This window comes from Triturus cristatus, chromosome 12, assembly GCF_964204655.1.
Source record: "Triturus cristatus chromosome 12, aTriCri1.1, whole genome shotgun sequence".
Lineage (NCBI taxonomy): Eukaryota > Metazoa > Chordata > Amphibia > Caudata > Salamandridae > Triturus > Triturus cristatus.
In genome coordinates, this window is record NC_140595.1 from 741,092,070 (window position 1) to 741,115,427 (window position 23,358).

Genomic DNA, 23,358 nt, shown 5'->3' on the forward strand with positions numbered 1-23,358 from the left:
AAGCAAGTAACTTTTTTTCTTTTGTCACTAGACCCTCCCTGCTGTGCTATTTCTTTTAGCCCCACTTTGGAGGTATTTGCCACACTTCGCAAACCTGATGCCATATTATAAGTTAAATGGTTCTGTACGGCTAGCTCTTGACTGTTGGAAGACCATGGACTTTTGCACAATGCACTGTCTTTGATGTCACACTAGAATTACAACATATTTTTAATCGAAGAAAAATATATTGACTGCCATTCCCATACAGTTTGTCCATTCCCTTTCCAGCTGCACAGATTAAACTCTACTTAGTTCCAGGTCTGTCTTTGGTCTCCTGCTATCAATACATTATATGTAGATATGCATAAATAAAACCTGAAGACCACAACAAATGCAAGAATGAACATATTAATCGCGTTGTACCACCACTTCACTCTATAAAACCTTATAAATCTTGTGAATACACACACATGAATTGAAGGGTTATCAAACTTTAATAAACCAAATGTTAAACAGTATAGATTTATAAAATGTAAAGGCATTAGAAATTTATAAATGGCAAATGTGCACTGAAATATGGTGGTGCAGAAAACTCAAAGTATGTCACATAGTCATACTTCACAACGTCCTTGGAAAGGAAAAATAAAAAACTCAGCGGATAGAACATTTCGGCAAATTTGTTAAAAACTAAAAGAAAACACAAATTGGCCAGTTTTGGTCAGTTACACAAACCTAGCTCTCCAAGCTCTGGGTTGTGCACATGCCCTGTGGGTACTTGCCCAGCATCAGCCCATTCTTAAATATTATACAGCAGTCCATTGGTCTCCGGAAACATTTTTGCACTTAAATTTGATACCCTGCACAAAATATTGAATATTAGTTTGTGTACCCATGGTTTAAATGTGCATTTAAGGGCCGTTTGGACGCTCCTCTACAGAGTGCCCCGATTCCCCTTCAGCCAGAGTATGGTATGACCACCCGGCTTCCACAATTGACTTCCCCAAATGGTTAAAAACACTGAGACTAGTTCATGGATCACATGAGGACTTCCGGAGCAGAAATATTCAGCTCCTGTAAAACAATACCATCACCAGTACAGATTCAAATTTCTGTCTGCAATCAGTGCTCCTACTTCCATATTGCTAAACATTTTTTTATAGACCAATTCTTTGACAGTGGTGCAATGACCAAAAAAAAAAAAAAAAAAATTGCTGTGTAAAATCTGATCTGCTGTTCGCTAATAATCTTGGTCAGCTTTTACCTGTACTTACGAAAAGCGTCTGGTTTAAGTTTGAACGAGAACATTAACTTTTGGAACCCCTCTCAAGGATTCGCTCCGACCAGTCTACACGACACCTTTCAAGGTAGTGCTTTAAATGGGCCGGTACTCACCGGTACCGAGTACTGGCACTTCCAAATTTTCTAGCCGTCAGTACCGGCACTTTTCTTGAGTCAGGGAGAGTACCGGTACCCTGATTGATGGCACGTCAGGCTCGGGTTCGGCATCTCGTCCAACGCAGGACAGATGCTGCTCTACTTCCGGATCTCGCAATCGCACTGAGCCTGTGAAGCAGACTTTTGCAGGGACGCTGCTAAAGTCCAGAGGCGCCCCTCTAAGTTTGTTGCAGTTAATCAAGATAAATAATGCAGAGTGCAAAAGTTTTGATCTAAGGAATACACTGTGGCTCATGGAGCAAAATACATGTATAAACAGTCTGCCCACTGGAGGGCGCGATTCAGTTGAAATTTGGAACTATTCCAAAAATGTCCCGAACTGGAAGTATTGTGATAGGGAACTATTCCAACAATGATACTGAGCGTAAAACATTTGTCTACACATATAGTGAAAAACTTGCCACAGTTTTACCATTAGAAACAATGCGTTATGCACAGGTATTCAATTTATATGTTGAATGAGATCACTAAAACAAGAAATGTCACTTGTGTAACACATAATTGTTTTAAATGCACTAAAGTCTACACAAAAGGTGGTGGAACCAACAAAACGAGGTGTTGTCCACATTTCACACTACATCACCCTCAATGCAAAGCGTGAAACCAAAAGGAAGTGATGTAATCATGTTGAAATTGTATTTTTTCAATGCGAGAAGGCAGCGCTTTGTGTACCGGTGAGCAAGGTCTTTGTAAGGCTGAAACGCTTTGGGCTGTGCTGTGTTGCCCCAGTTATGTTGTTGCCAGGAAAATAAACAGAATTGGACACTGATTAGATCCGTGAGTGCTTTTGGAACTTCTCCTGTTGGGGAAAATCGTGTATTTACAAACGGCTTGGCTCTGCCGTATCTGCAGTATCCGAAGCAGTACCACCACAGAGCGCCAGTTTCTCCTGTTTTAATATGTGCTGCAACTGGTATAGAAGTCATTATGTATCATCGGGTCTTGCCCTTAGCCCCGCCCCTAGCCCCGCCCACTTGCCACACCTCTAGCTCATTTTAATGAGTACCTGCAATTATTTTTTCCCATTTAAAACACGGTTTCAAGGTGACCCTTCGGTACAACAAACAATGGGTTTTGGAATGTTACCTGTAGATTTGTCTAACACGGCATGAGTTACCAGTGATTCACAAAAAGCTACCAACAAAATGAAATTAAATCTTACTTAGAGTCACTATTTTGTTGAGACAAGGATTTTGTCGAGCACGACCTTAATACCCTGGTCCAATCGCTGGTTCTCTCCAGATTGGACTACTGCAATTCTCTTCTTACTGGCCTCCCCAAATCCCACCTGTCCCCCCTGAAGTCGGTTCTCCATTCAGCAGCTTGTTTCATATATGGGGCCAAAAGAAGCGACCACATCACACCCATTTTATCCACCCTCCGTTGGCTTCCCATCGAGGAAAGATCTATCTACAAGACTGCCTGTATCACCCACAAAGCCTTGCCCTCCTCCTCCCCTCGCTACCTGGCGAATAAACTGAAACTCTCTGGAGGCTCCAGACCATCACGTAATGCAGAAAATGTATTGCTTGAACCTCCCACTTTCAAGAAGGAAAGATCGATGGCCCAATCCTTTTCAGGCAACGCGGTGAGAATCTGGAACTCCCTTCCGCCTCAGCTCCGGACCACCACCTCTTCCCAGGCCTTCAAAACTGACCTCAAAGCTCTCCTCCATCAAAGACACTTCCAAATTTAATTCACGCCCTCTATTTTCTGACGGAAGTCCTTCCATTATAGGAAATTCTGTTCTCCATGCCTATAGAAGTGTCTTCCCAGTGTGTCCTTATGTTTTGAGTGTCTGCCATTTAGTGCAGTATTATACCTCTACTTGTACTTTGTACTCTTTTGTAACATGCACACATGTCACCTTTCCTTTTGTAACGTATCGTTTGCTACCTCTTGTATTCTGTTTGCTCTTGATACTTGCACAATTGTCACTATTGCCTCATGTAACGTAACGTTTGCTTTTGTAACATGCTCACTTGTAATTTTTCTCCTCATGTATCATTACTGTTCCTATTGTGAAGCGCTCCGACACCTTCGGGTAAAGTCCGCGCTGTATAAAAACGCATTAAATAAACATACGGGGCTAGGAAGAGGTGTGTTGGGGGGGTCAAACAGAAGGAAAGTGCGAGCACTTTGATGCCCATATCAGTCTGCTCACCATTTTGCCACAAAACATGAGAACGCAAAAAACAGACAAAAAACCTCCACACGCTTAACTAAAATAAACCCTGCTCCATTGCCTTGGAGCCTGCTCCCTTACACCCTTAGGTCTATTGGCTAACACGGTCAAAATTATTTTTACCTGCGTCACCCATAGAAATCACTTTCTCATCCCCAGGTCTTCGAAGACATTTCGTCGGTTTAGAGCACATCTCCCAATAGGATCCTCTGTACTGCGTTCTGGCAGTACAACCCTTTGAATTAGGATCTTGGTTTTCAGGGGCACTTTGGCAGCTAGACAGTAGCGGCCGTGATTGAATGGGCGTGGAGGGGAAGCTGGTGGGGGGTAATGCAGAGGGAGGAAGGAATTAAAAAAACAAGCATTTGCAATGCAATACGTCTCGCATTTACACAAGTTTGAGCTATTGACATTGCAAATAACAATGCCTTTGATTCGTTTTTAAAACATAAATAAAAGGCATTGTCATTTACAATACCAATAGCTTGAACTCGTGTAAATGCGAGGCCTATTGCATTGCAAATGCTTGTTTATTTTGAGACGGAGCGTACCTGCAGGTCTGACCAGATTGTGCTATACTTTAAAGTAGAGTACAAACACGTCTTAGAAACAAGCAGATTCAGGGGTACAGGGCACATGAACTTTAGGTTTTCCATTTCAAGGGCTGCACTGAACTAATTTAACTCACCTCACACAACCACACGACAAAGAACAGACTTTATTGCTTGATGGCATCCCCAGTCCACCTGAAAGAGCGCTCTAGTCGGGGAATGAACTAAAATGCCATAAAAATTGTAGGCAGCGTTATACTCATGCCAATACAACAACAACTAGTTTCGTTCAATAAAAAGTATTTGAAAGTTGTTCCTGGCTCTTTTAAAGTTTTAAACTGCTAGATGTAAGAATTCCAAAATGCAAAGTGTTTGATAGAGAAACCGTGCACACCCCCATTTCAGCTTTTCATGACACTCGAAGTGTGACGTAAATCGTGTGGGTGTCAGAGCACAATAATGTACCAGAAGTATTTGCACAAATCCAGACTGTTGCCGGTCTACCCCCGTCCGTAACCAACGGCATAAATAAGGACAACAACACATGTCGGCACCACACAGACCTCCCTAACCCCACCTGCATGTTCCTGGTTTACCTCTACCGTGCTCTCCGGTGTACGCCAGCACAGGTCCCGCAGCATGGGTCCTTCCCAGCGCATCCGAGCCCAGCCTCAGCAGCATGCAGTCAGCGTGCTGTGGTCCCACGTGCCGATAGGCTGAAAAGGACCTCTTGCTATGTGTCTGCAGCGGCTCGGCAAATCAGAGGCCCCTCTGACACAGAGCCGCTGCCTAGCAACCACATCCAAGGCTGGTGTTGACTGAATGGTGCGCGATGCTGTCAAGACAAGCAATTTTTGGAATTCACAAGTCCCTGCAGCCAAATCTTGAAATTGCAGCTTTTTTGAAAAGGCAGGTTTATCGTTGTCCTGCGGAACTTGAAAATCTGATAGGAGAATGGGTAAAGCAGACATCCTGTGTGTGTAGCTTAAGCAACCGCAACTTACAGGACACAAGTCTAGACTGTGAGAATGAACTATTTTAAAATAGGTTAGCCCTTCTCTGCACTCGACCTTGTTATCTCCTGAGTGTTTCACCTGGAAAGACGTGATGCACTGCAGATGCCCCCAAGCAACAACAAGCGCAGAGACCCGCAACCTCTGCTTTCACCGTAGTACGGGATAACGTCACAGAGCTTCTGAGCCAATGAGCTTGGTCTCAGTTTGATAGATTTCCGATGTAAACAACGAAGCACGTCATTTTTCTTTCTGATCCTGCGCTGCATTGAATTACAGATCCAGAGATTTAAAACATCGCTTTCAAGAGGGATAAGGCAATATTTAAACGTGAAACAAAAAAAAAGAAAACAGTGCAAAAAAATAAAAGTTTTTTTTCACCGACTAAATTAATCGTCAATCATCTGAAACCCATTGTAGTACAATGAGAACGCTTTCCACTTTCAAATATACTTCCTTACGAGAATTCGTAGTTCTAATTGCCTACCTTCACTGGCAAGCTAACATTTCAATAAGGCCGCCGTTGTGGAACCCTATTCAGCAAATAACACACCTGATTGGAAAACAAGTGCGAGCGGTCGAAAACTGTTAGGCGCCGCTGCTTCCGGACTACACGGAAGTTATGTATAGGTTCAACAGGGATGTATGTCGTTACAACGCACACTTTTACAACGCATGCACTTACAACGCATTTTTTACAACACAAAATCCATTACAACGCATTCCATTACAACGCATGACACTACAACGCATTTTTAAAAACTACCTTTACAACGCATTCCATTACAACGCATACTACCTTTACAACGCATACAATTACAACGCATAATATTAAATTGCATTTAAGGTAAGTATTAGATAGTATAGGGGTAAAAATTACTATTCTAACTCCAGGGGGTGCAACAGTAGGGAAAGTGTTGGATAGTATAGGGGTAAAAATTACTATTCTAACTCCAGGGGGTGCAACAGTAGGGAAAGTGTTGGATAGTATAGGGGTAAAAATTGCTATTCTAACTCCAGGGGGTGCAACAGTAGGGTAAGTGTTGGATAGTATAGGGGTAAAAATTACTATTCTAACTCCAGGGGGTGCAACAGTAGGGTAAGTGTTGGATAGTATAGGGGTAAAAATTACTATTCTAACTCCAGGGGGTGCAACAGTAGGGTAAGTGTTGGATAGTATAGAGGTAAAAATTACTATTCTAACTCCAGGGGGTGCAACAGTAGGGTAAGTGTTGGATAGTATAGGGGTAAAAATTACTATTCTAACTCCAGGGGGTGCAACAGTAGGGTAAGTGTTGGATAGTATAGTGGTAAAAATTACTATTCTAACTCCAGGGGGTGCAACAGTAGGGTAAGTGTTGGATAGTGTAGTGTAATATTATGCATTGTAATGGTATGCGTTGTAAAGGTAGTATGCGTTGTAATGGAATGCGTTGTAAAGGTAGTTTTTAAAAATGCGTTGTAGTGTCATGCGTTGTAATGGAATGCGTTGTAATGGATTTTGCGTTGTAAAAAATGCGTTGTTAGTGTAGTGCGTTGTAAAAGTTGCGTTGTAAAGGTTGTTCCCCGTTCAACAGCCAACAAAAAGAAAGATAACAGTAATGTCACAGTTGAACCAATTGCAAGCGCTATAATAAAATACACTGAGTTTCACCCAACATACAGATTACTTTAGGTCTCGCTGAGACAGCGCATGCACTGCCAAGGCGAGACCTACAAATGTACCTGGATGCAGCCAGTCGGCCGGCTGGCGCCTCTCCTCTGCTATCAGGGCAGCAGGAAGCACCCAGCCTCCCCTGACCAATCACAACATTGCTTTAAGGCAGCGTTGTGATTGGTCTAAGCACTGTAGTTCGGCACTCAGACAGGGGCTGGGAGGCTGGGCTTGTTCTCCACCCCGACTGTAATGCAGCCTGGGTGGAGAACATGCAAAGTGCGCACGACATTTCGGCCGGCCTGAATTGGATGTGCACTTAGGAAGTGCCTACCACTCCTATCCCAGCCTCTACACTGCCAAGCCTCACCCGCCCCCACCAACTGAGAAAATACGCTTAGATAAAATGATAACATTAAGTTATAATCATTTTATTTTTCCATTTTTAATTGCTCAGTGGGGCGACACTCCTCCACCTTAGCGGCGGAGTAGCCACATCAAAACTATTGTCAAGTTGTGGCCCAGACCAGCCCCAGATGAGCGATCCGGTTACAACTATTTCATGGAACCGGCGGCGTCCTCGATCCTGTGGACCTGTGACTGGAGATTACGCTGGTGGTTCTAGAACACCTTTCGATGAATGCCTCAGCCCCTCCCACCCCAGTGCAGCTACTCCACTTGAGTTCTGGCCTTTCCCGATATTTTCAGGGAAATGGACTTCCTGCCCCCCATGTTAAAAGAAAGCACAAGTTAACAGATTTCATTAGGCATGGCAGTTAGTAGCAACTTCTACCCACGACTTGTCCCCTCATGCGCTGGCCCTGCCATTCGATTCCCTAGTCAACGGCTCATGAATGCAGTAGCAGGAAATGAAAGTAAACAGGGACCTGCGAGCCCTCGTTACTTTCTGCAGTTGCCACCTCTTGCCGTCTTCCCACAGGAAATAGGAGGCAGCTCAATAGGGGACTAAGGGTCAACACTAGGTTACTGTTGGCCAGAGAACATTCCAGATTTGTAAAGAGCGACTTAACACCCCTAAGTGTATCCAGGCGCTGGGGGCTGTCGGGGAGATTAAGTACACCATTGCCCAGAGTCACATGATGCTGAGCTGAGCTGCCGGTGATCAAACCGTGATCCCCGTGCTCCGGAGTCAGCCACTAACTGCTGTGCCACACCTCTCCCATGAGGGGACTTCTGCAACCCTTGGCAATTTGGTGAACTGATGTACCGCTCCTGCAGTATGTAAACATTTGGGCTTAGATTTAAAACAAGGTTGAATGGGTGCAAGGCAACATTGTGCTGCGCCTGTGGGATTTATTATGGTAAGTTAATAGATGCAATACTTTGTGCTACGGGAACCCCCACACACAACCTTAGTACATAACCCCCATAGTTTGAGGTGTTGAAAATATATTTTAGACCATTCTTGGGTGCATAAATGTTTCGTTAATGCAGGTTTTTAAAAAATGAGACGCAAGCCAAACTGGTTTGCATTTATAAAGCATCGTTGAAAAAACACCAAGACGAACTAGGCAAAATGGTGGCACTTCTGACCAAAATAAGGCAACTTTAATTTTGCAAACCAGGCATAGTCAACATTTCACAGCAAGGGTTCTTTGGCCGTAGACAGCCCTGGCTGCAGATGGCCTCTGTATCAAGGAGGAAGTGCTGCAGCAGTACAAAATGGGCTGAGAAGGGGCCAGTGCAGGACTGTGCCACCAAAAATAAGGCCCCACTTGGCCAGTTTGGAACTACAGTAATGGGCTGTATGGACCAGATTAGAGCAGGGTCACATGCCAACAGAAGGAAGTCTTCAGGAACAACAGTGCTTGATAAGTTAGTCATACAGGCAAACAAAGGATGTTCTATCTACAGAGGGCTTCTCTCACACCGAGACACTGTTTTCAATGAACAGGGGGTCCAGATAGGCGTACTTCAGTGGCAGGTGCTGGTTCCTCTTCTGGATCTCAGCAGAGATCTCGCTCAGCCTTTTCTGGAAAGCTTTGATGCACTGGGCTGCCTTTTCCTCTGTGAAGAGCTGGTTTGGATAATTTCCTAGCAGGACCTTCAGGACAGAAGCAGCAAACATTAATTTCAGTGTCGAATCAAAGCATCTTCGCTACCAAGGTAGTCTGAGGACACTCCCACCCCTCCTGCCCCATGGACCAGTACAGTCTGAGTGTGTACTCAAAATCAAGGCAGTGAAGGAGCCTACCCTAATTTTTCACTGAGGGTGCCACACAACGACAGCACTCACGGACTGCTCCAACATCGAAGACCAGTGACCATTCACAGAAGCATCGCCAAGCCTAGACTACCTACACAGTTGACTTGATTTAGGAGTGTGAGGTATCCACACAAGGTGACCTTACACTTGCAAATCCTTTTATTCATGAAATAACAGCCTACAGTAGATTACTATTGCACATAAGTCAATCTCACTCAAGTGGTGCAGAGTGAGCGTACCATGGCCTACTAGTCAGTTTTCTACCATGGAGAAGAACCCCCTTCCTCTCCACACACCAAGTTTGTGGGCATTACCCACTGCTTACCAAGAAGGCAAGACATTTATTACTGCCCCTGGCAGTAGTAAATTGGTGAGGATGGCACGAACAACATGCAACTGTCTGCAGGCAAACAGACCCTGAAGTCCTTTGAGGGCACTATGATCGAGCAATACTAAGCATGAGTAAATCACACTCGGGTGATATGGAGTGAATGTACCAAGGCAGGGTTTCCCTGGATAGATTGGAAGCATCTACAAGCTTGCAAATTGGCGGGTGTTTTTTTTCTCTCCAGATTCCTTCCCACCATGAAAAACCCATTGGCATTGTTGGAAGGAGCAGGTAATAACCGAAAATTGGTGAGGGTGGAGAGAAAAGGGTTTCTCCACAGGGCAAACATTTTCTAGTGTGTGGGGGAAGAAATAAATTGTGCCATTGCACAAAGGAGATGCCACAAATAGCAATTGGCTGTTCAAAGATGGACAAGAGCTCCTGGCCTCCTTTGAAGAGCTCAATTTCTCCAAATATGTATGCTCACCTCAAACGCTCAAGGACACCCAGCTGAATGCAGCTACTGCCATCCCAGCAAAAGGCACCTTTAACAAGTCCAATCTTGGACACTTGCCTCGGTACTCAAAACCGGATGCACCAAGAAGGTCAAGCAGACCCTGAAGCCTGCAGCACTTGCCACCTACAGACTGATTCTAATGGTCTCTTAGAACAATAATCAAAAGAGCAGCTGTGATGCAGATCTTCAATTTCACTAAAAACAATCTGCTAGAACAGAAGCCAGTTTGGTGATTGGAGAGTAAAGTGGCCAAATCCCCCCCTTTTCACTTCTGGGACGAACATAGGATTACTATAGACAAACACCGAGTTGATGTCCTACTATTGCTGGAACAATCCCTCTGACAAAGTCCATTATCCCTTCCCTCCTCTGAGGCTAAAGAAATGTGAGATCTATGGAACCATCCTGAACTGGACCTCCTCCTGGCTGTGACAGATTGTCCTAGGCACTTCTGGATTAGACATTGCCTCCAAGCCGTAGAGAAATAAATGCTGATGAACCACCTAAAGCTACAATCACCCCAAACAAACAGAAATCCTCAAATGCAGTGGATGGAATAGCTATCACTACATGATCTGGCTCCTGAAATTTCCTAGTCCACTCGAACATCTACGGAAGAAAGCGACTTAAGCCGGATTATTAATTCCAATGCATCACTAGTCTTTCAAATGAACCAAGTTACCAGAAGTGCTTTCTTCACCATGAAAACCTTCTAGTGCATTGTCCCTCACCTAGGTTTGCCCCGAACATTGTACGCTATAAACATTCTCGATCTGTCATGACTGAACTTGGCAAATGTCTACACATTATTTCACACGTTAGCAATTCAAAATATAAAAAAGATTTCCAGTAGTGCGCTTTGAAACCTAGGATTGTTAAAACTTTCCAGGTATACTTCTTTGTGATTTCCTAGAAGTTGTGACTGCATTCATCTGCTGTTTTGGACCTGTGGGTGCAAGTTCACAGCTTTCTGAACTGGGCCCTGAATGCATCCTAGGCTTCTAGTCCCAATGCCCGTGGGACTTGAAGCCTGCCAATCAGAATGAAGTGTTGGTTCTCCTCCTAGGACCTAGACACAACATCCAGGGCCTGAGTCACAAAGATAACTTACCGTTTTGAGTGCATTTCCACTTCCAAGGAAGTGTACTACTTTTTGGTATTCACAAACTGCACTTTTGTAGTAACTTACACATTTGTAGTAAGTCCAGCAGTGCACATGGCCAACCAAGGGTACTGCAACACCCTCCCATAAAAATAATGGAGGCACTTGAAATAAAACCATGGGAAATCATGTTACATTAAATTATTTAAAACAGTTAAAAATATGCATTAAGGTTAAAACATAGTAAACATCAACTAAAAAGTTTAATTAGCCTCTTTTGAACGTAAAAGATAAACAATATGGGTTAATAAATAGATTGTTACATTATTTGTAACATTTCTGGTTACATTTTTTAAATTCAAAACAGGTTACTATTGTATAATTAAATTGATATGTACTGTTTATATATTTAACATTAATTTATATCATTTAACTATTTAATTATTTTTTTTAATTTAACATTATTTCTTGTTGGATTTTATTTCAAGTCCCTACCTACCTCCATTATTTTGTATGGGAGGGTGCTGCAGTACCAGTGGCTGGCCATCCGTACTGCTTGATTAACTACAAAAGTAGAAATTACTACAAAAGTGCAGTTTGTAAATACCGTACAGCAGTAAACTCTCAAAAGTGCAGTTTGTGAACCAGACCCCCAGTGTTTATTTGCAGCGGTGCCCCAAACAACTTCTTGCCGCAACCCACCACTAGAAGTACCAACCCGCTGAGCCATGTGCAACCTGTTGAATGTTTACCATATCCGAGGACGTGCAGGTTAGCACCCACATCAGCACCATGATACGGCAGGTACTGTCCACTTCCGGCAGGGTCTTCAGAATGTTTTCAATTGTTGCAGTACCCTTGGTCTTAGGAGGAGCATTCCTCATTGTGGCGGGAGCATTTGGCATCCAGTAGAAGAAGTCAAACTAATGTTTAAAGAGACAGAATGTCAACGAGGTTAGGGGTACTGAAAAAGAAACAGTATCATGTCTGCCAGGAACAAGTTACCATTCTTAGAATATCAGGAATTTGGCCCATTGACCCGGTTGACCCCACCCACGCCCGAACTACCTGTGGACTGTTGACAGAAGCATGCTTGGCTGTACAGGTGTAGATAATCATGGTCAGATACTTGACCAACTCTGCGCGACTCTTCAAGGCGGAAGGCACACCTGCATGGAAATATGTTTTCTATAAGCTGGTGCATAGATGTCTAGGTTTAAAAAAAGAAAGTAATTTTTTCCAGGGCCAGTTTTGCAGGCTTCATATACCATACAGAATTACAAATACAGTAAACTTCAGTTAGAACCTTCCTTACAACGGTTTATTTAGAATCATTCCAGAAAATAGAGTTGCTTCCATTCCTCCGTATTAAAAGAGATCTATCAAACAGATAGTGTACGCAACCAAGTTAATACAGCATTATAGCCTACTGCTGGACGCGTTCATTGTCCTCAAAAGCCATTTTGGAGGGATAGAGAACAGGGGCGGCTCCTCCGCCATTGCAGAGGATTGTTGCCCCACTGCTGGAGCAAGCAGACTCACGTAAAATAAAATGATAATCAAGCAGTTAATAAAACTGCTTTATTATCCTTATATTTTACTCTGGAGCTGCCACAGAGTCTGGGGGGCAGGGCTTCTGGCACCAGGAGGAGTTGTGGGCTCAGGGCACTACCATTGCGAATGTTGGTTTGGTCAGCCATCCACAGCCAGCCAAACCGACATGTGCACTTGGATATCGCCAACCTGTTGCTTGGAGATATCCGCAGGGCTCAGGAGCACAGGATCCCAGCCCCTGCTGGAGCGTGGAAGCAGCCCACTCCACTCAATCCCTACACTTCTCTCATGCTGGGTAATAAGACATAAGAGTAGTGTCTGGATTTGCGCAGGGCACTCTGGGAGCCTGTGCGAGAACCGTCACGTCGGCAGCTGGAGTGTCGGCGAGGAGATAGACATCAGGATTTTTTTTTACCCCCCCACCGCCTCACCAATTTACCCAGCTAGCGGCCGCCACTGATAGAAAACCTATAACAATTAGTAAGACATTACAGTGTTAGCATCTCAACTGAAAACAATGAAGTGACTCAGGGCTAACAATGGTTAGTATAAGCCTTCTATTAGTACATTCTAATGATTGCTTTTCTATTTCTTCCAGTTTAAAGTTAGAAAATTCTACCTGCAGTGGGTGGAATGTTTTTGGTAATATGGACATTAATTTAGGAGGACGGTACTCCAATCAATTCAGTAAACTTAGTCTGGTTAGATTAAAACAATCTCTGCTCAGCCCCTGATAGCTATAGCACAAGCAGCAGCAAATCCCCAGAGAAGTGTGTGTTACATTCAAGCAATAACAACAATTTTGAAAAGTAAACACAAATTCCCCAAACCAAAAAACAAAAACAAGATAACAATGTAATGTGCATAAGGACATTAATCATAAATCACCAAGTAAAAGTAAAGCATTAATCAAAAGTCACTGTTCGTGGTTCAGCTGGACCGAGGCTCAATTTCAGGCTTCCCGCGATGAAGTAGAGGTTAGATATACAAAGCAGGTTGTACCGGTCAGACTTTACATTTAGAGTTTTTTTTTTCTTTTCTGAAGTCAAAATCTTCGGGGGGTTGGAGGGGGGAGATGAAGTCCAAGGCTGCGGCCAGTGAGGGTGCCTTGAAGTCTGAATTGTTGAGCTCCCACTGAAGCGGCTTGTTTTTGCACCTAATGTCTTACGTGGAACAAACTTGAACAACCTATCCGGCACGGTCCTTTGTGGGGCAAATTTGCCCTTTTGCCACGGTCCAGATTTTTACCTTTGAGTTTAATCACTTTTTTGCTCCATGAGGCCAGATACCTTTGTTGCATGGTCCTGCTGCACCAGTTCTCAGCACAGAAAAACATCCTCCATGGGCACACTTCAGCACTTTCTTCCTTGTTTAGAGGGCACTAAATCCCATCTTTTACAATGTTCTGTGAATGTTCCTTGTGGTCGGACCTGCAGCACCTAGCTAATCAAGGCACATGTCTAGAAACCAAGGGGCATATCAGCAAGGGCTGGCGATAATTATCGCTCAGCGCTCTTAGCGGGAGGATAATTATCGCCGCCAACTCTGAATTTTATCGCGGAGATAGCGTGCTATCAGCAACGCTTATCTCCAAAGCGATAAAATTCAGAGCGCAAGCTGCCAATTGTAAGATTATCGCTGGAAATACAGCAATAATCCCACAAGGTTTGGCGATAGCTTGCTGATAGGGATAGACTTACTTAACCATGATATCCTATGTAAGGTGGATATCATGGCTAAGTCAGAAAAATACCAGACGTAAAAAAGCAGCGTTAACCGTGGTTAGCGCTGCTTTTTTTTTTTTATCTCTAACAGGGTTAGTGAGATCCTTGACATTAGGAGAAATGTCGCTTAGCGACATTTCTCCTATTATTTTACTCTGGAACGCCCCCTTTGCATCTCATTAGAGATGCAAGGGGAAGCGTAGAGTAAAAGGGTGCTAACATGCAAACTTGCGTGTTAGCACTCTGTTGCTGATAAGGCGCTAGTTTTATCTCTGCTGTTTTGGCTTTTAAAGCCAAAAAAGCAGAGATAAAGCCCTTGTTGATATGCCCCTAGGTCTCTCTCCAACCAGATCTCTTGCAGGGTTGAGTCATCAGTGGGGAGTTAGGTTTTCTTGGGATCAAAAGTCCTTCTGCTCTTTGTGTCCCTGAGGCAGAAAAAAGGTGGCCAACTGCTTGACTCGTCAAGAGCAGTCCCAGTCCCTCAGTGCCAGGAGGAGGAGTTCTAGTCTTCCAGCAGGAGTCAGGAGAATTCTTCCAGCAGGGCCTTCTTCAGATGGGGGTCTTCCTAGGTCCAGGAATGTTCTGAGGAGGTGATGGATGTGCGATATTTATACTGTGCTCTAGCCAGTAATTGCAGACATTCTCCCACCCAATCCCAGCTATTTTCTCGCAACGCCCCCCCACCTCATTTCACACCACTTCCAATTACAGTATTATTTCCCATGAGCCACTGTTTCAAGATGGCAACAGCCAACCAGCATCAGGCAGGCCTTTATTCAGCTCATAAGTCCTTTCCCTATTTAGGTCAATCAATCTTTACTTGTGTAAATTGTGGCTCATCACCTGTGAGGGTATCCAGGCTTTGGGTTGCTGAACTTAGTCGAAGAACCAGGTCTTGAGTTTCTTCCTGAAATCCATCAGCAAGGGGGATGTTCGAATGTGGCAGGGGAGGGTATTACAAGACTTGACAGCGAGGCGAGAGAAGGAGCATCCTCCACAGTGGATACGGCAGATGTGCGGTGTCTGTGCTAGGGCGAGGGAGGCGGAGCGAAGGTTTCAGGATGGTTGGTGGAAAGTCAGGTGGTGGTTCATGTATGCTGGTCCTTGGTCATGGAGGGATTTGTAGGTGTGTGTCAGTAGCTTGAATCGGTATCTTTTCTGGATCGGGAGCCAGTGGAGGTTTCTCAGGTGCTGGGTGATGTGGGTCAGTTTGGGCAAGTCTAGGATCAGTCTGGCCACAGAGTTCAGTATCGCCTTCTCATGAGTTCAATCAATAGTGGTGCCTGTGTACAGTGCATTGCTGTAGTCCGACAGCTGGAGATTAGGGTATGCACAATGGTTTTCCTTGTGCTTGCAGGCTTTAGGTGAACCCTTCCTCCATTCCATAGGGGAAAAACTGGTTTACCCTCCTACTGTGACTTGAGCCTAGCTATGTTGGTGTGTCCTGGGAATTAGCCAATGATTGCAGACATTCTACCACAAAATACCACTAGCCGGTTGATTTCATGAATTCTACTACTAAATTCGATCTGTTTTCACAGCACCCCCACCTCATTAAGCAACATTTCCTCTTTACCTTAGAGTACAATTACTTAGAAGCCCCTTAGCCTGCATCAGACAGGTCTGTATTCAGCTCATGCTCCACTTCTCCATTTGGGTGAGCTCTCCTTCCACTCCGTGGGGCAAAATTGGTTTACCCTCCTATGTGATTGGAGCCCAGTTATGTGGGAGTGTCCTGTAAATGAACAGGAGAAGCCATCCTTGGTGACTCCAAGTCAAGAGGTAGTGCTAAAACTTCCGGTTTTTTGCTACCAACTGTTCCTATCCTACCACAGATCACTAATCCCTGCTAAGTGGTCAGCAGTTAACAATTTGCCTTCCTGGGTTTAATGGCCGATCACGGTCATCTGCACCAGAGTCGTTAACTCTCCGAGCCAAGGATGTGTATTTCAGCTTTTAAGATGCATTGAGTGGCAGAACTGGTCTTAAGCAGAAAAATAACTTGATACAACTATTTTAGGCTGCCTGAGCTTAAGTGACCAACATTTTATTTCGCTATGAAACCAGATTTTACAGACTGAGCAGGAAGTAATTTTGAAGCCTTTTTATTTACCTAAATAGAAATAGGGAATTAGGGAAGCAAATGTTACTAATAGAATAAGCTACAAGGCCTACACAGTGAAATAGCTTATGGCTTTTATTTCACTGTGAGGGAATACTAACACTTTTTATATATATGAGCTCACTTTCCTGTGGGCTTGCAAGACACTGTATTTATATACAATACTAAGCTTTTTCTACATCGCAAGGACGTTTTTACCTGCCTGATGTCACTGCAGTTCATTTGAACAGTGGTGATCTCAGCAGACGTTTGTCATATACAAGAGCGAGGTAAATACACACTGCAGCCCATATATGGCATTTAACTTCCCAGACATTAGAGTAAATACATTGGAAAGGCCAAGGACCAGTAGTGTCTATATCATAAAAACTGATATAATTTTGACAAATGTAACTATTAATTCTGTGATTTTTTAAAATATAAATGCAATTCTTAAGCTCTTTTAATTTATGTTTTTATATCATATGCTACGGACTAAGGATTGACCAAAGCTCATTTGATGAAATGGACACTGTCGGAGCAAGGCACAACCCATCTGAAAAGGAAACACTGGGCCAGGCAACATTCTCTAATAGCTCTTCCCTTTACTGTTTGCATAAATGATGAAATCGTAGTGCTTTTTCTTTATGAATTTTTGACTTGAGCAATTTTCTTTTTGTAAAGGTTTTTATTAACTTGTACAATACATTATTTATACAATAGAGGCACTTCAGGACCCTTAAACAATGGACTGTTGGGAAAGTTAAATAGTTCTAAAGTACAGCACATTTTGGAGGGTAAGCATAGATCATTTTTAATAGGGTGTAGCTGTGGTAAAGTGCACAAGGTCCCAAAGCCTGCAACAATCTAGTCCAGAGAAATGGTGAAAACTCTGGGGTGACCTTGCAGAAAAGGTGGATCTTCTAACTGTTATAATAGCTTTATACCACTGCTCCCTGCAGCTCAGGCCAATAACCCTGCGTATTCCTCTGCAGCAGGCTATAAACCTATAGTATAGCCCAAAGCTGAAGGGCTGTAATCTTAGAACATTCCAGCAGTTAAGAGCAGTTTACCAAATTAAAGGAGAAAAGAAAAATACATTTTGGAATATAGGAGAGTGCTTCTACATGCAGTTATGCACCCGCTGCCAAACAGGAATGTTGGGAGTTCTAACTATGTTCCACTACAAATTATACGATTGGTGCCACTGGCTCACGCTCTCCGTTAAATTATATCCAATTCTATAATATTCCGTTAAATTATGATAAGTTTGTTGTCGTGCAGAAAGGTATCGTCTTCTGATCCTAAACGCGTATCAACACTTCGCTATCCACATATGGGAGCGTCGCTTATATGCACTGTCGGGCTTCCAAATAAAAGTCAAAGGCCAACCTTGAATCAGTTTTCTGAATAACAAAGGTATTCAGTTTATTGTTTCAGTAGTTTTTTTTGTTCAAAATCAATTCTTCCAACATTTTGAGTTCATATTCCTTATTGACACTCCATATGTGTCCATAATGTACACAATTAGTTTCTACATGTTTCCCAATGCCTTTCGGGCATACCTCTGCCATTCGGTAGGGTGGGTTTCCCTAGAAACAACAAATGAAGCGAAAATGAAGAGTCTGCCAGGGTGTGGACCTAAATCCGCCCCCCCCCCTCCCCCGAGGTTCAGTGGGAGGCTTATCATATTGGCTACTGCAGGCTGGAATATACAGGGGAAGAACAAACGGAGAATTGTTTAAACAGTATTAAGTCATAGCAGGGTGTTGCTATGATTACTTACCGGTAATCCCCATTACTCTTAGTCCTACTCGTCCTCGACCCAGTCATCACTAATGAGGTATTCCACAAGACAGGAAACAAAACAGGAAACGCTTTTGTAGGCTCCACCCACCCTCCCGTCAGGGGCTATAAGAAACCAGCCAACCAAAAGCACATCCTGACATACCAAGCAACAAAGGCCTGGATAGGGAGGGCGGGCGGGAAGTATGACTGGGTCGAGGACGAGTAGGACTAAGAGTAATGGGGATTACCGGTAAGTAATCATAGCATTACCTCTACGTCCCTCGTCCTCGACCCAGTCATCACTAATGAGGCATACCAAAGCACCCCCAACAACAGGCCTTTGGCAAACCACACAGAAAACAGAGACCGAACACAAAGAGGCGTGCAGCAAAAATAGTTTAATGAAAAAACACAGAATCAGGGAGGCGGAACAACCTCCACAGCACGCAACACACCACTACCGAAATTGGGTCGGTCAGACAGAGCACAATTCAAGCGATAGTGCCTCACAAAAGTAGACTCAGAGGCCCATGTCCCAGCCCGACAGATTTCATCAAGGGAAACCCCATGAAAAGCAGCCCAGGAAGCAGAAACACCCCTAGTGGAACGGGCCTGAACACCAGAAGGACAAGGCAAACCAGATCCCTGATAAGCCAAAGAAATAACAGACTTAATCCAGCGACCAAGAGTAAGCCGAGACGCAGCTTTACCCTGACCAGCCAAACCAAAAGTCACAAAAAGGGAGTCCGAGGAACGGAACCCCGCAGACCGTGCAACATAAAGGGACAAAGCACGCCGCACATCCAAAGAGTGAAGCAACAACTCAGCAGGGGAAGAAGGAGAAGGACAGAAAGAAGGAAGAATCAACTCCTGAGAGCAATGAAACTTAGAACGAATCTTGGGAACAAAACCAGGATCCAAAGAAAGGACCACCGCGTCATCCAAGAAACGCAAAAAGGGAGGAGAACAACGCAAAGCAGTGAGTTCACCCAACCGTCTGGCAGAAGTCACAGCAACCAAAAACGCCACCTTAAAAGAGAGAAACTTAAGGTCCACCGACTCCAATGGCTCAAAAGGAGCAGACTGCAGAGCACCCAAGACCAAAGAGAGATCCCAAGGAGGAACCGGAGAGCGAGAAGAAGGAGATGACAGAGAGAAACTCCGGAACAAACGGGAAACCAACAAACCATCCGCAGGAGGAAGAGAAGCCGGATCCCGGAAAGCCCGAAGAGCCGCCCACTGGCCCCTCAGAGTAGACAAGGCATATTTCTTCTGAAAACCCTCCAAGAAAAACTGCAGAACGGAAGCGATAGGACAAGAGACAGGAGAGAGACCAAGCCCCGCACACCAAGAGGAGAAAGAAGCCCAATGTTTAGAGTAGGAGGACAAAGTGGAACCCCTACGAGACCCTTGCATCACAGTGATGAGGTGATCAGGCAAACCCCGGACTCCAAGCGACAGCCGTTCAACCTCCAAACCGCCAAGGTGAGAGGGACCAGGAGAGAAGGGGAGGGGGACCTCAGGGGAGACGGATAACGTGGCAGAATCCAAGGAGGGCCCACCGCCAGGCTCAACAACAAAGGGAACCAGGACCTCCTCGGCCAGTGTGGTAAGACCGCCACCACCTGGGCACCCAACCGCTGGACCTTCAGCAAAAAGGCAGGAATCAGGGGGAAGGGGGGGAAGGCGTACAGCAACCAAGGGGGCCACTGAAGAGACAACGCCTCCAACCCCCAAGCACCCAACTCCGGGGTCCGAGAACAAAACAGGGGGAGTTGAGCATTCGCCCGGGATGCAAACAAGTCCAGCAGGGGAGTCCCGAACCTCCGACAGATCAACCGGAACACCCTGGGGGAGAGACACAGGGAGAGGGAAGATGGAAACCTGCGACTCAAGGCGTCCGCCACCACATTGTCCACCCCCCGGATATGCTGAGCCGAGAGAGCCAGAAGATGACGCTCCGCCCAACCTGCAATCGCACAAGCCACCAAATTCAAGGAAGGGCTGCGAGTACTGCCCTGGTGGTTGACGTAAGCCACAGTCACGGTGTTGTCCGACCTCACCAGGACATTGCACCCCAGCAGACGGGAATGGAAGAAACGAAGAGCCCTGGCCACAGCCGACAGTTCCCTCCAATTGGACGAGCGACGGGATTCCATCCGGAGCCAGCGAGCCTGAACAGACCACTGTCCCAACGTGGCCCCCCAACCGGCCGCACTGGCATCCGTCGTCAACACCAAAGGGGGCGGCAGGTGAATCCACATCCCCTTCGAGAGATTCGCGGAATCCAGCCACCACTGGAGATCCGACACCACCCCCAAGGACACAGGCACAGACAGAGCATAGTCCCGAACTGGAAACGGCACCCAACGCTGAACATGCCACAGCAGAGGCCGCAGATGAACCCTGGCCCAGGGCACCGTGAAGACAGTAGCGGCCATATGACCCTGAACCTCGAGCCACTGAAGAAGGGGGGCCGCAGCCTGGGACAACAAGATCCGCAACAGCGACTGAAGACGCTGAATCCGAGAATCCGGCAGGAACACCTTGCCCAGGACGGAGTCGAAGATGGCCCCAATGAAAGTCCGTCGAGTGGCAGGAAGAAGCTGGCACTTTGGAAAGTTCACCAGAAAACCATGACTTTCTAGCGTAAGGATGGTCAATGAAAGGTGCTGAGACATGACCTCTGGGGAGGGAGCCTGGAGCAGCCAATCGTCCAGGTAGGGGAACACAGACACCCCCTGGAGGTGAAGCAGGGCCACCAAAGGAGCAACCACCTTGGTGAACACTCGGGGAGCGGACCGGAGACCAAACGGAAGGACACAGAACTGCCAATGATGACCCTCCAGGCAGAAACGCAGGAACATCTGATCCTCCCGGGCCACCGGCACATGAAGGTAGGCGTCCTGGAGATCCAGAGTAGTAAACACCCATCCGGCCTGAATCAGCGGGACCACTCGTTGCAAGGTCTCCATCTTGAACGGGATCTTCTTCACAAACAGGTTCAGACTCCGGAGATTGATGACCAGCCGGAATCCCCCCGTGACTTTCGGCACCAGGAAAACAATCGAATAGGTCCCCAGACCCCACTCCAATCTGGGAACGGGAACAATAGCGTTCTTGAAAAACAGGGCCTGAACACCGTCCCTCAAGGATTGGCGACGGAAGCGGCACAAGGGAGTCGGAGTCCGCACTACACCCGAGGGAGGCGGAGGGGACAGGAACTCGATCCGATACCCCCGGTCCAGGACATCCAGCACCCACTGATCCGAGGTCGACAGACGCCAGGCTGGAAGGAACAACCTCAATCTCCCACCAACCACTGGCGTCACTCCAGTGGGATCCACGAACGGAGGGGCATAGTCAGGAACGCTGCGGTCCAGGACCAGCATCTCGAGGCGGCTTCTTCTGGAACTTCCGAGGGAAACCACGACCGGCTCCACGAGAACCTTTAAAGGAGGATTGCTGAAACCGGGAAGGTTGACGAAAAGACTTGGCCTGTGAAGAGGAAAAATCCTTACGGGAAGGTTGCCTCCGGAAGGAAAGGGAATGTTTACGTTCTTTAAACACCTTATGCAGTTTGTCTTCCAAGGCATCCCCAAAGAGACGAGGGCCAGTAAAAGGTAAACGTAAGGCCATGGACCTCTGGGCGGCATCAGTATTCCAACCCTTCAACAGAAGATTCCTACGGGCAGCGACAGAGGAACCACAAGATAGAGCAGAAGCACGCACAGAATCAAAAGCAATATCCGAAAGGAATTCAGTCTGACGCTCCATAGATTCCAGCAAATCAGGACAGCAGCCACCCTCCTGCATAGTCGAAAACAAAGTCTTAAAGTCAGTCAGGAGTGATTGAGCCACATAAGCACCGTAGATACCGGAACGTATGGCAAGGTGAGAACCAGCATAGGATTTACGCAAAGCAGAGTCAATCTTCTTATCCACCCCATCGCGAAGAATGTTATCATCAGCCATGGAAGGACGGCCAACCAAACTAGCGACGATGGAGTCCACCTGCACAGACTCAGGAAAAGAATCCTCCATGCCCTGCAACGGGTAAAGCTTTGACATGAAGCGCGGCAACATAATATGATCAGGGTCCTTCCACTCATTCAAGAGTACATCCATCACAAACGGATGCACAGGAAGCGAAGACGAAACCGGCTTCCTAAATTGCGGTAGAACAGCATCCGAAGAAGTACTGGCCACAGCGTCATCCGGGAACCCCATGTTCTCACGCACATGAGAAAGTAATTCTGGCAACAGTTCCCTGGAGATATACTTTCCCTTCAGATCCACCGCATCCAAAGAAGCATCATCAGAGGATCCCGAAGAGGAAATGTCAGAATAAAGGACCGCGTTCCCACCAGAACGACCCCCAGCAGACTTTTTGGAGGACTTCAGGTCAGACAAGGTCTCCAAAATAAGACGTTTCAAATGGTCATCATCCAGCTTGGGACGCTTCCGAGGGGGAACAGGATCCGCACTGTCCAGAGGAGAAGAGGAAGAAGACACAGGAGACACATGCCTCCTCTTCCTATGATGCTTCCCCATCAAAGCAGCAGACAAAAGTAATCAGAAGTGCAACAGTAAGACCAACACGAAGCAGTGAAGACTGAGAACTAAAAGCAGCCCAGCAGACTACCAACCTCCTTTTCAAGAAAAGGAACCGAGAAAAACCCCGCCCCCAAAAACCCGGCAGAGATCTGAAACCGAGGCAAAAGGGGGCGTGGCCAAAAACGGAACCAGAAAACAAGTGGTGCATTTATTTTAGAACATCGCTCACATTTTACTTGTGGAGGGGGACCGAAGATGTTCTAAAATGTGTCCTCCTGTGTGTCATTTGTGTTTATTATAAGTTCATCTAATGCCAATGTGTAACCTCAGAAACCTTCAGAGATCTGTAAATCTCAGCACTTTTTAAAACCTTTTTAATGTTACCTGCCATTCCAGACAGTCCTAGGCGGATGGAAAACTAAATGGAGAAAATGGTATTGGCAAAGGCAATAACTCGGCATGCATTTTTTAAGACATTTCTTTGTACACATCTGAAATAGAAGTTAAAAGTAAAAACTCCGCTTTCGTAAGTTGGTGGTTATATACACTTTTAAGGAGAGTGAAAGAAACCAACCATTGCAGCTCTTGCCCAACAGTTTGGCCAGCCAGTCACGTCAGTG

The 23,358-nt window shown here is 45.6% G+C and overlaps 1 protein-coding gene across 3 annotated transcripts in view; it reads right to left on the reverse strand.

Moving 5' to 3' along the window:
* The window catches only part of LOC146782646 (hydroperoxide isomerase ALOXE3-like), a 170,889-nt gene that overhangs the window by 8,662 nt on the left and 138,869 nt on the right, over nucleotides 1–23,358 (reverse strand). For 2 of the 3 annotated variants that reach the window (XM_085638392.1, XM_085638393.1), the window contains exons 12-14: nucleotides 12,083–12,183; nucleotides 11,767–11,937; nucleotides 8,379–8,905 (exon numbers count right to left, since the gene is read on the reverse strand). In XM_085638392.1, the coding sequence (XP_085494518.1) occupies nucleotides 8,726–8,905; nucleotides 11,767–11,937; nucleotides 12,083–12,183 (452 nt within the window). In that variant the 3' untranslated portion in view covers nucleotides 8,379–8,725. Of the gene's footprint in view, nucleotides 1–8,378; nucleotides 8,906–11,766; nucleotides 11,938–12,082; nucleotides 12,184–23,358 lie in introns of those variants that run through there. The other variant, XM_085638394.1, reaches the window with a different exon arrangement.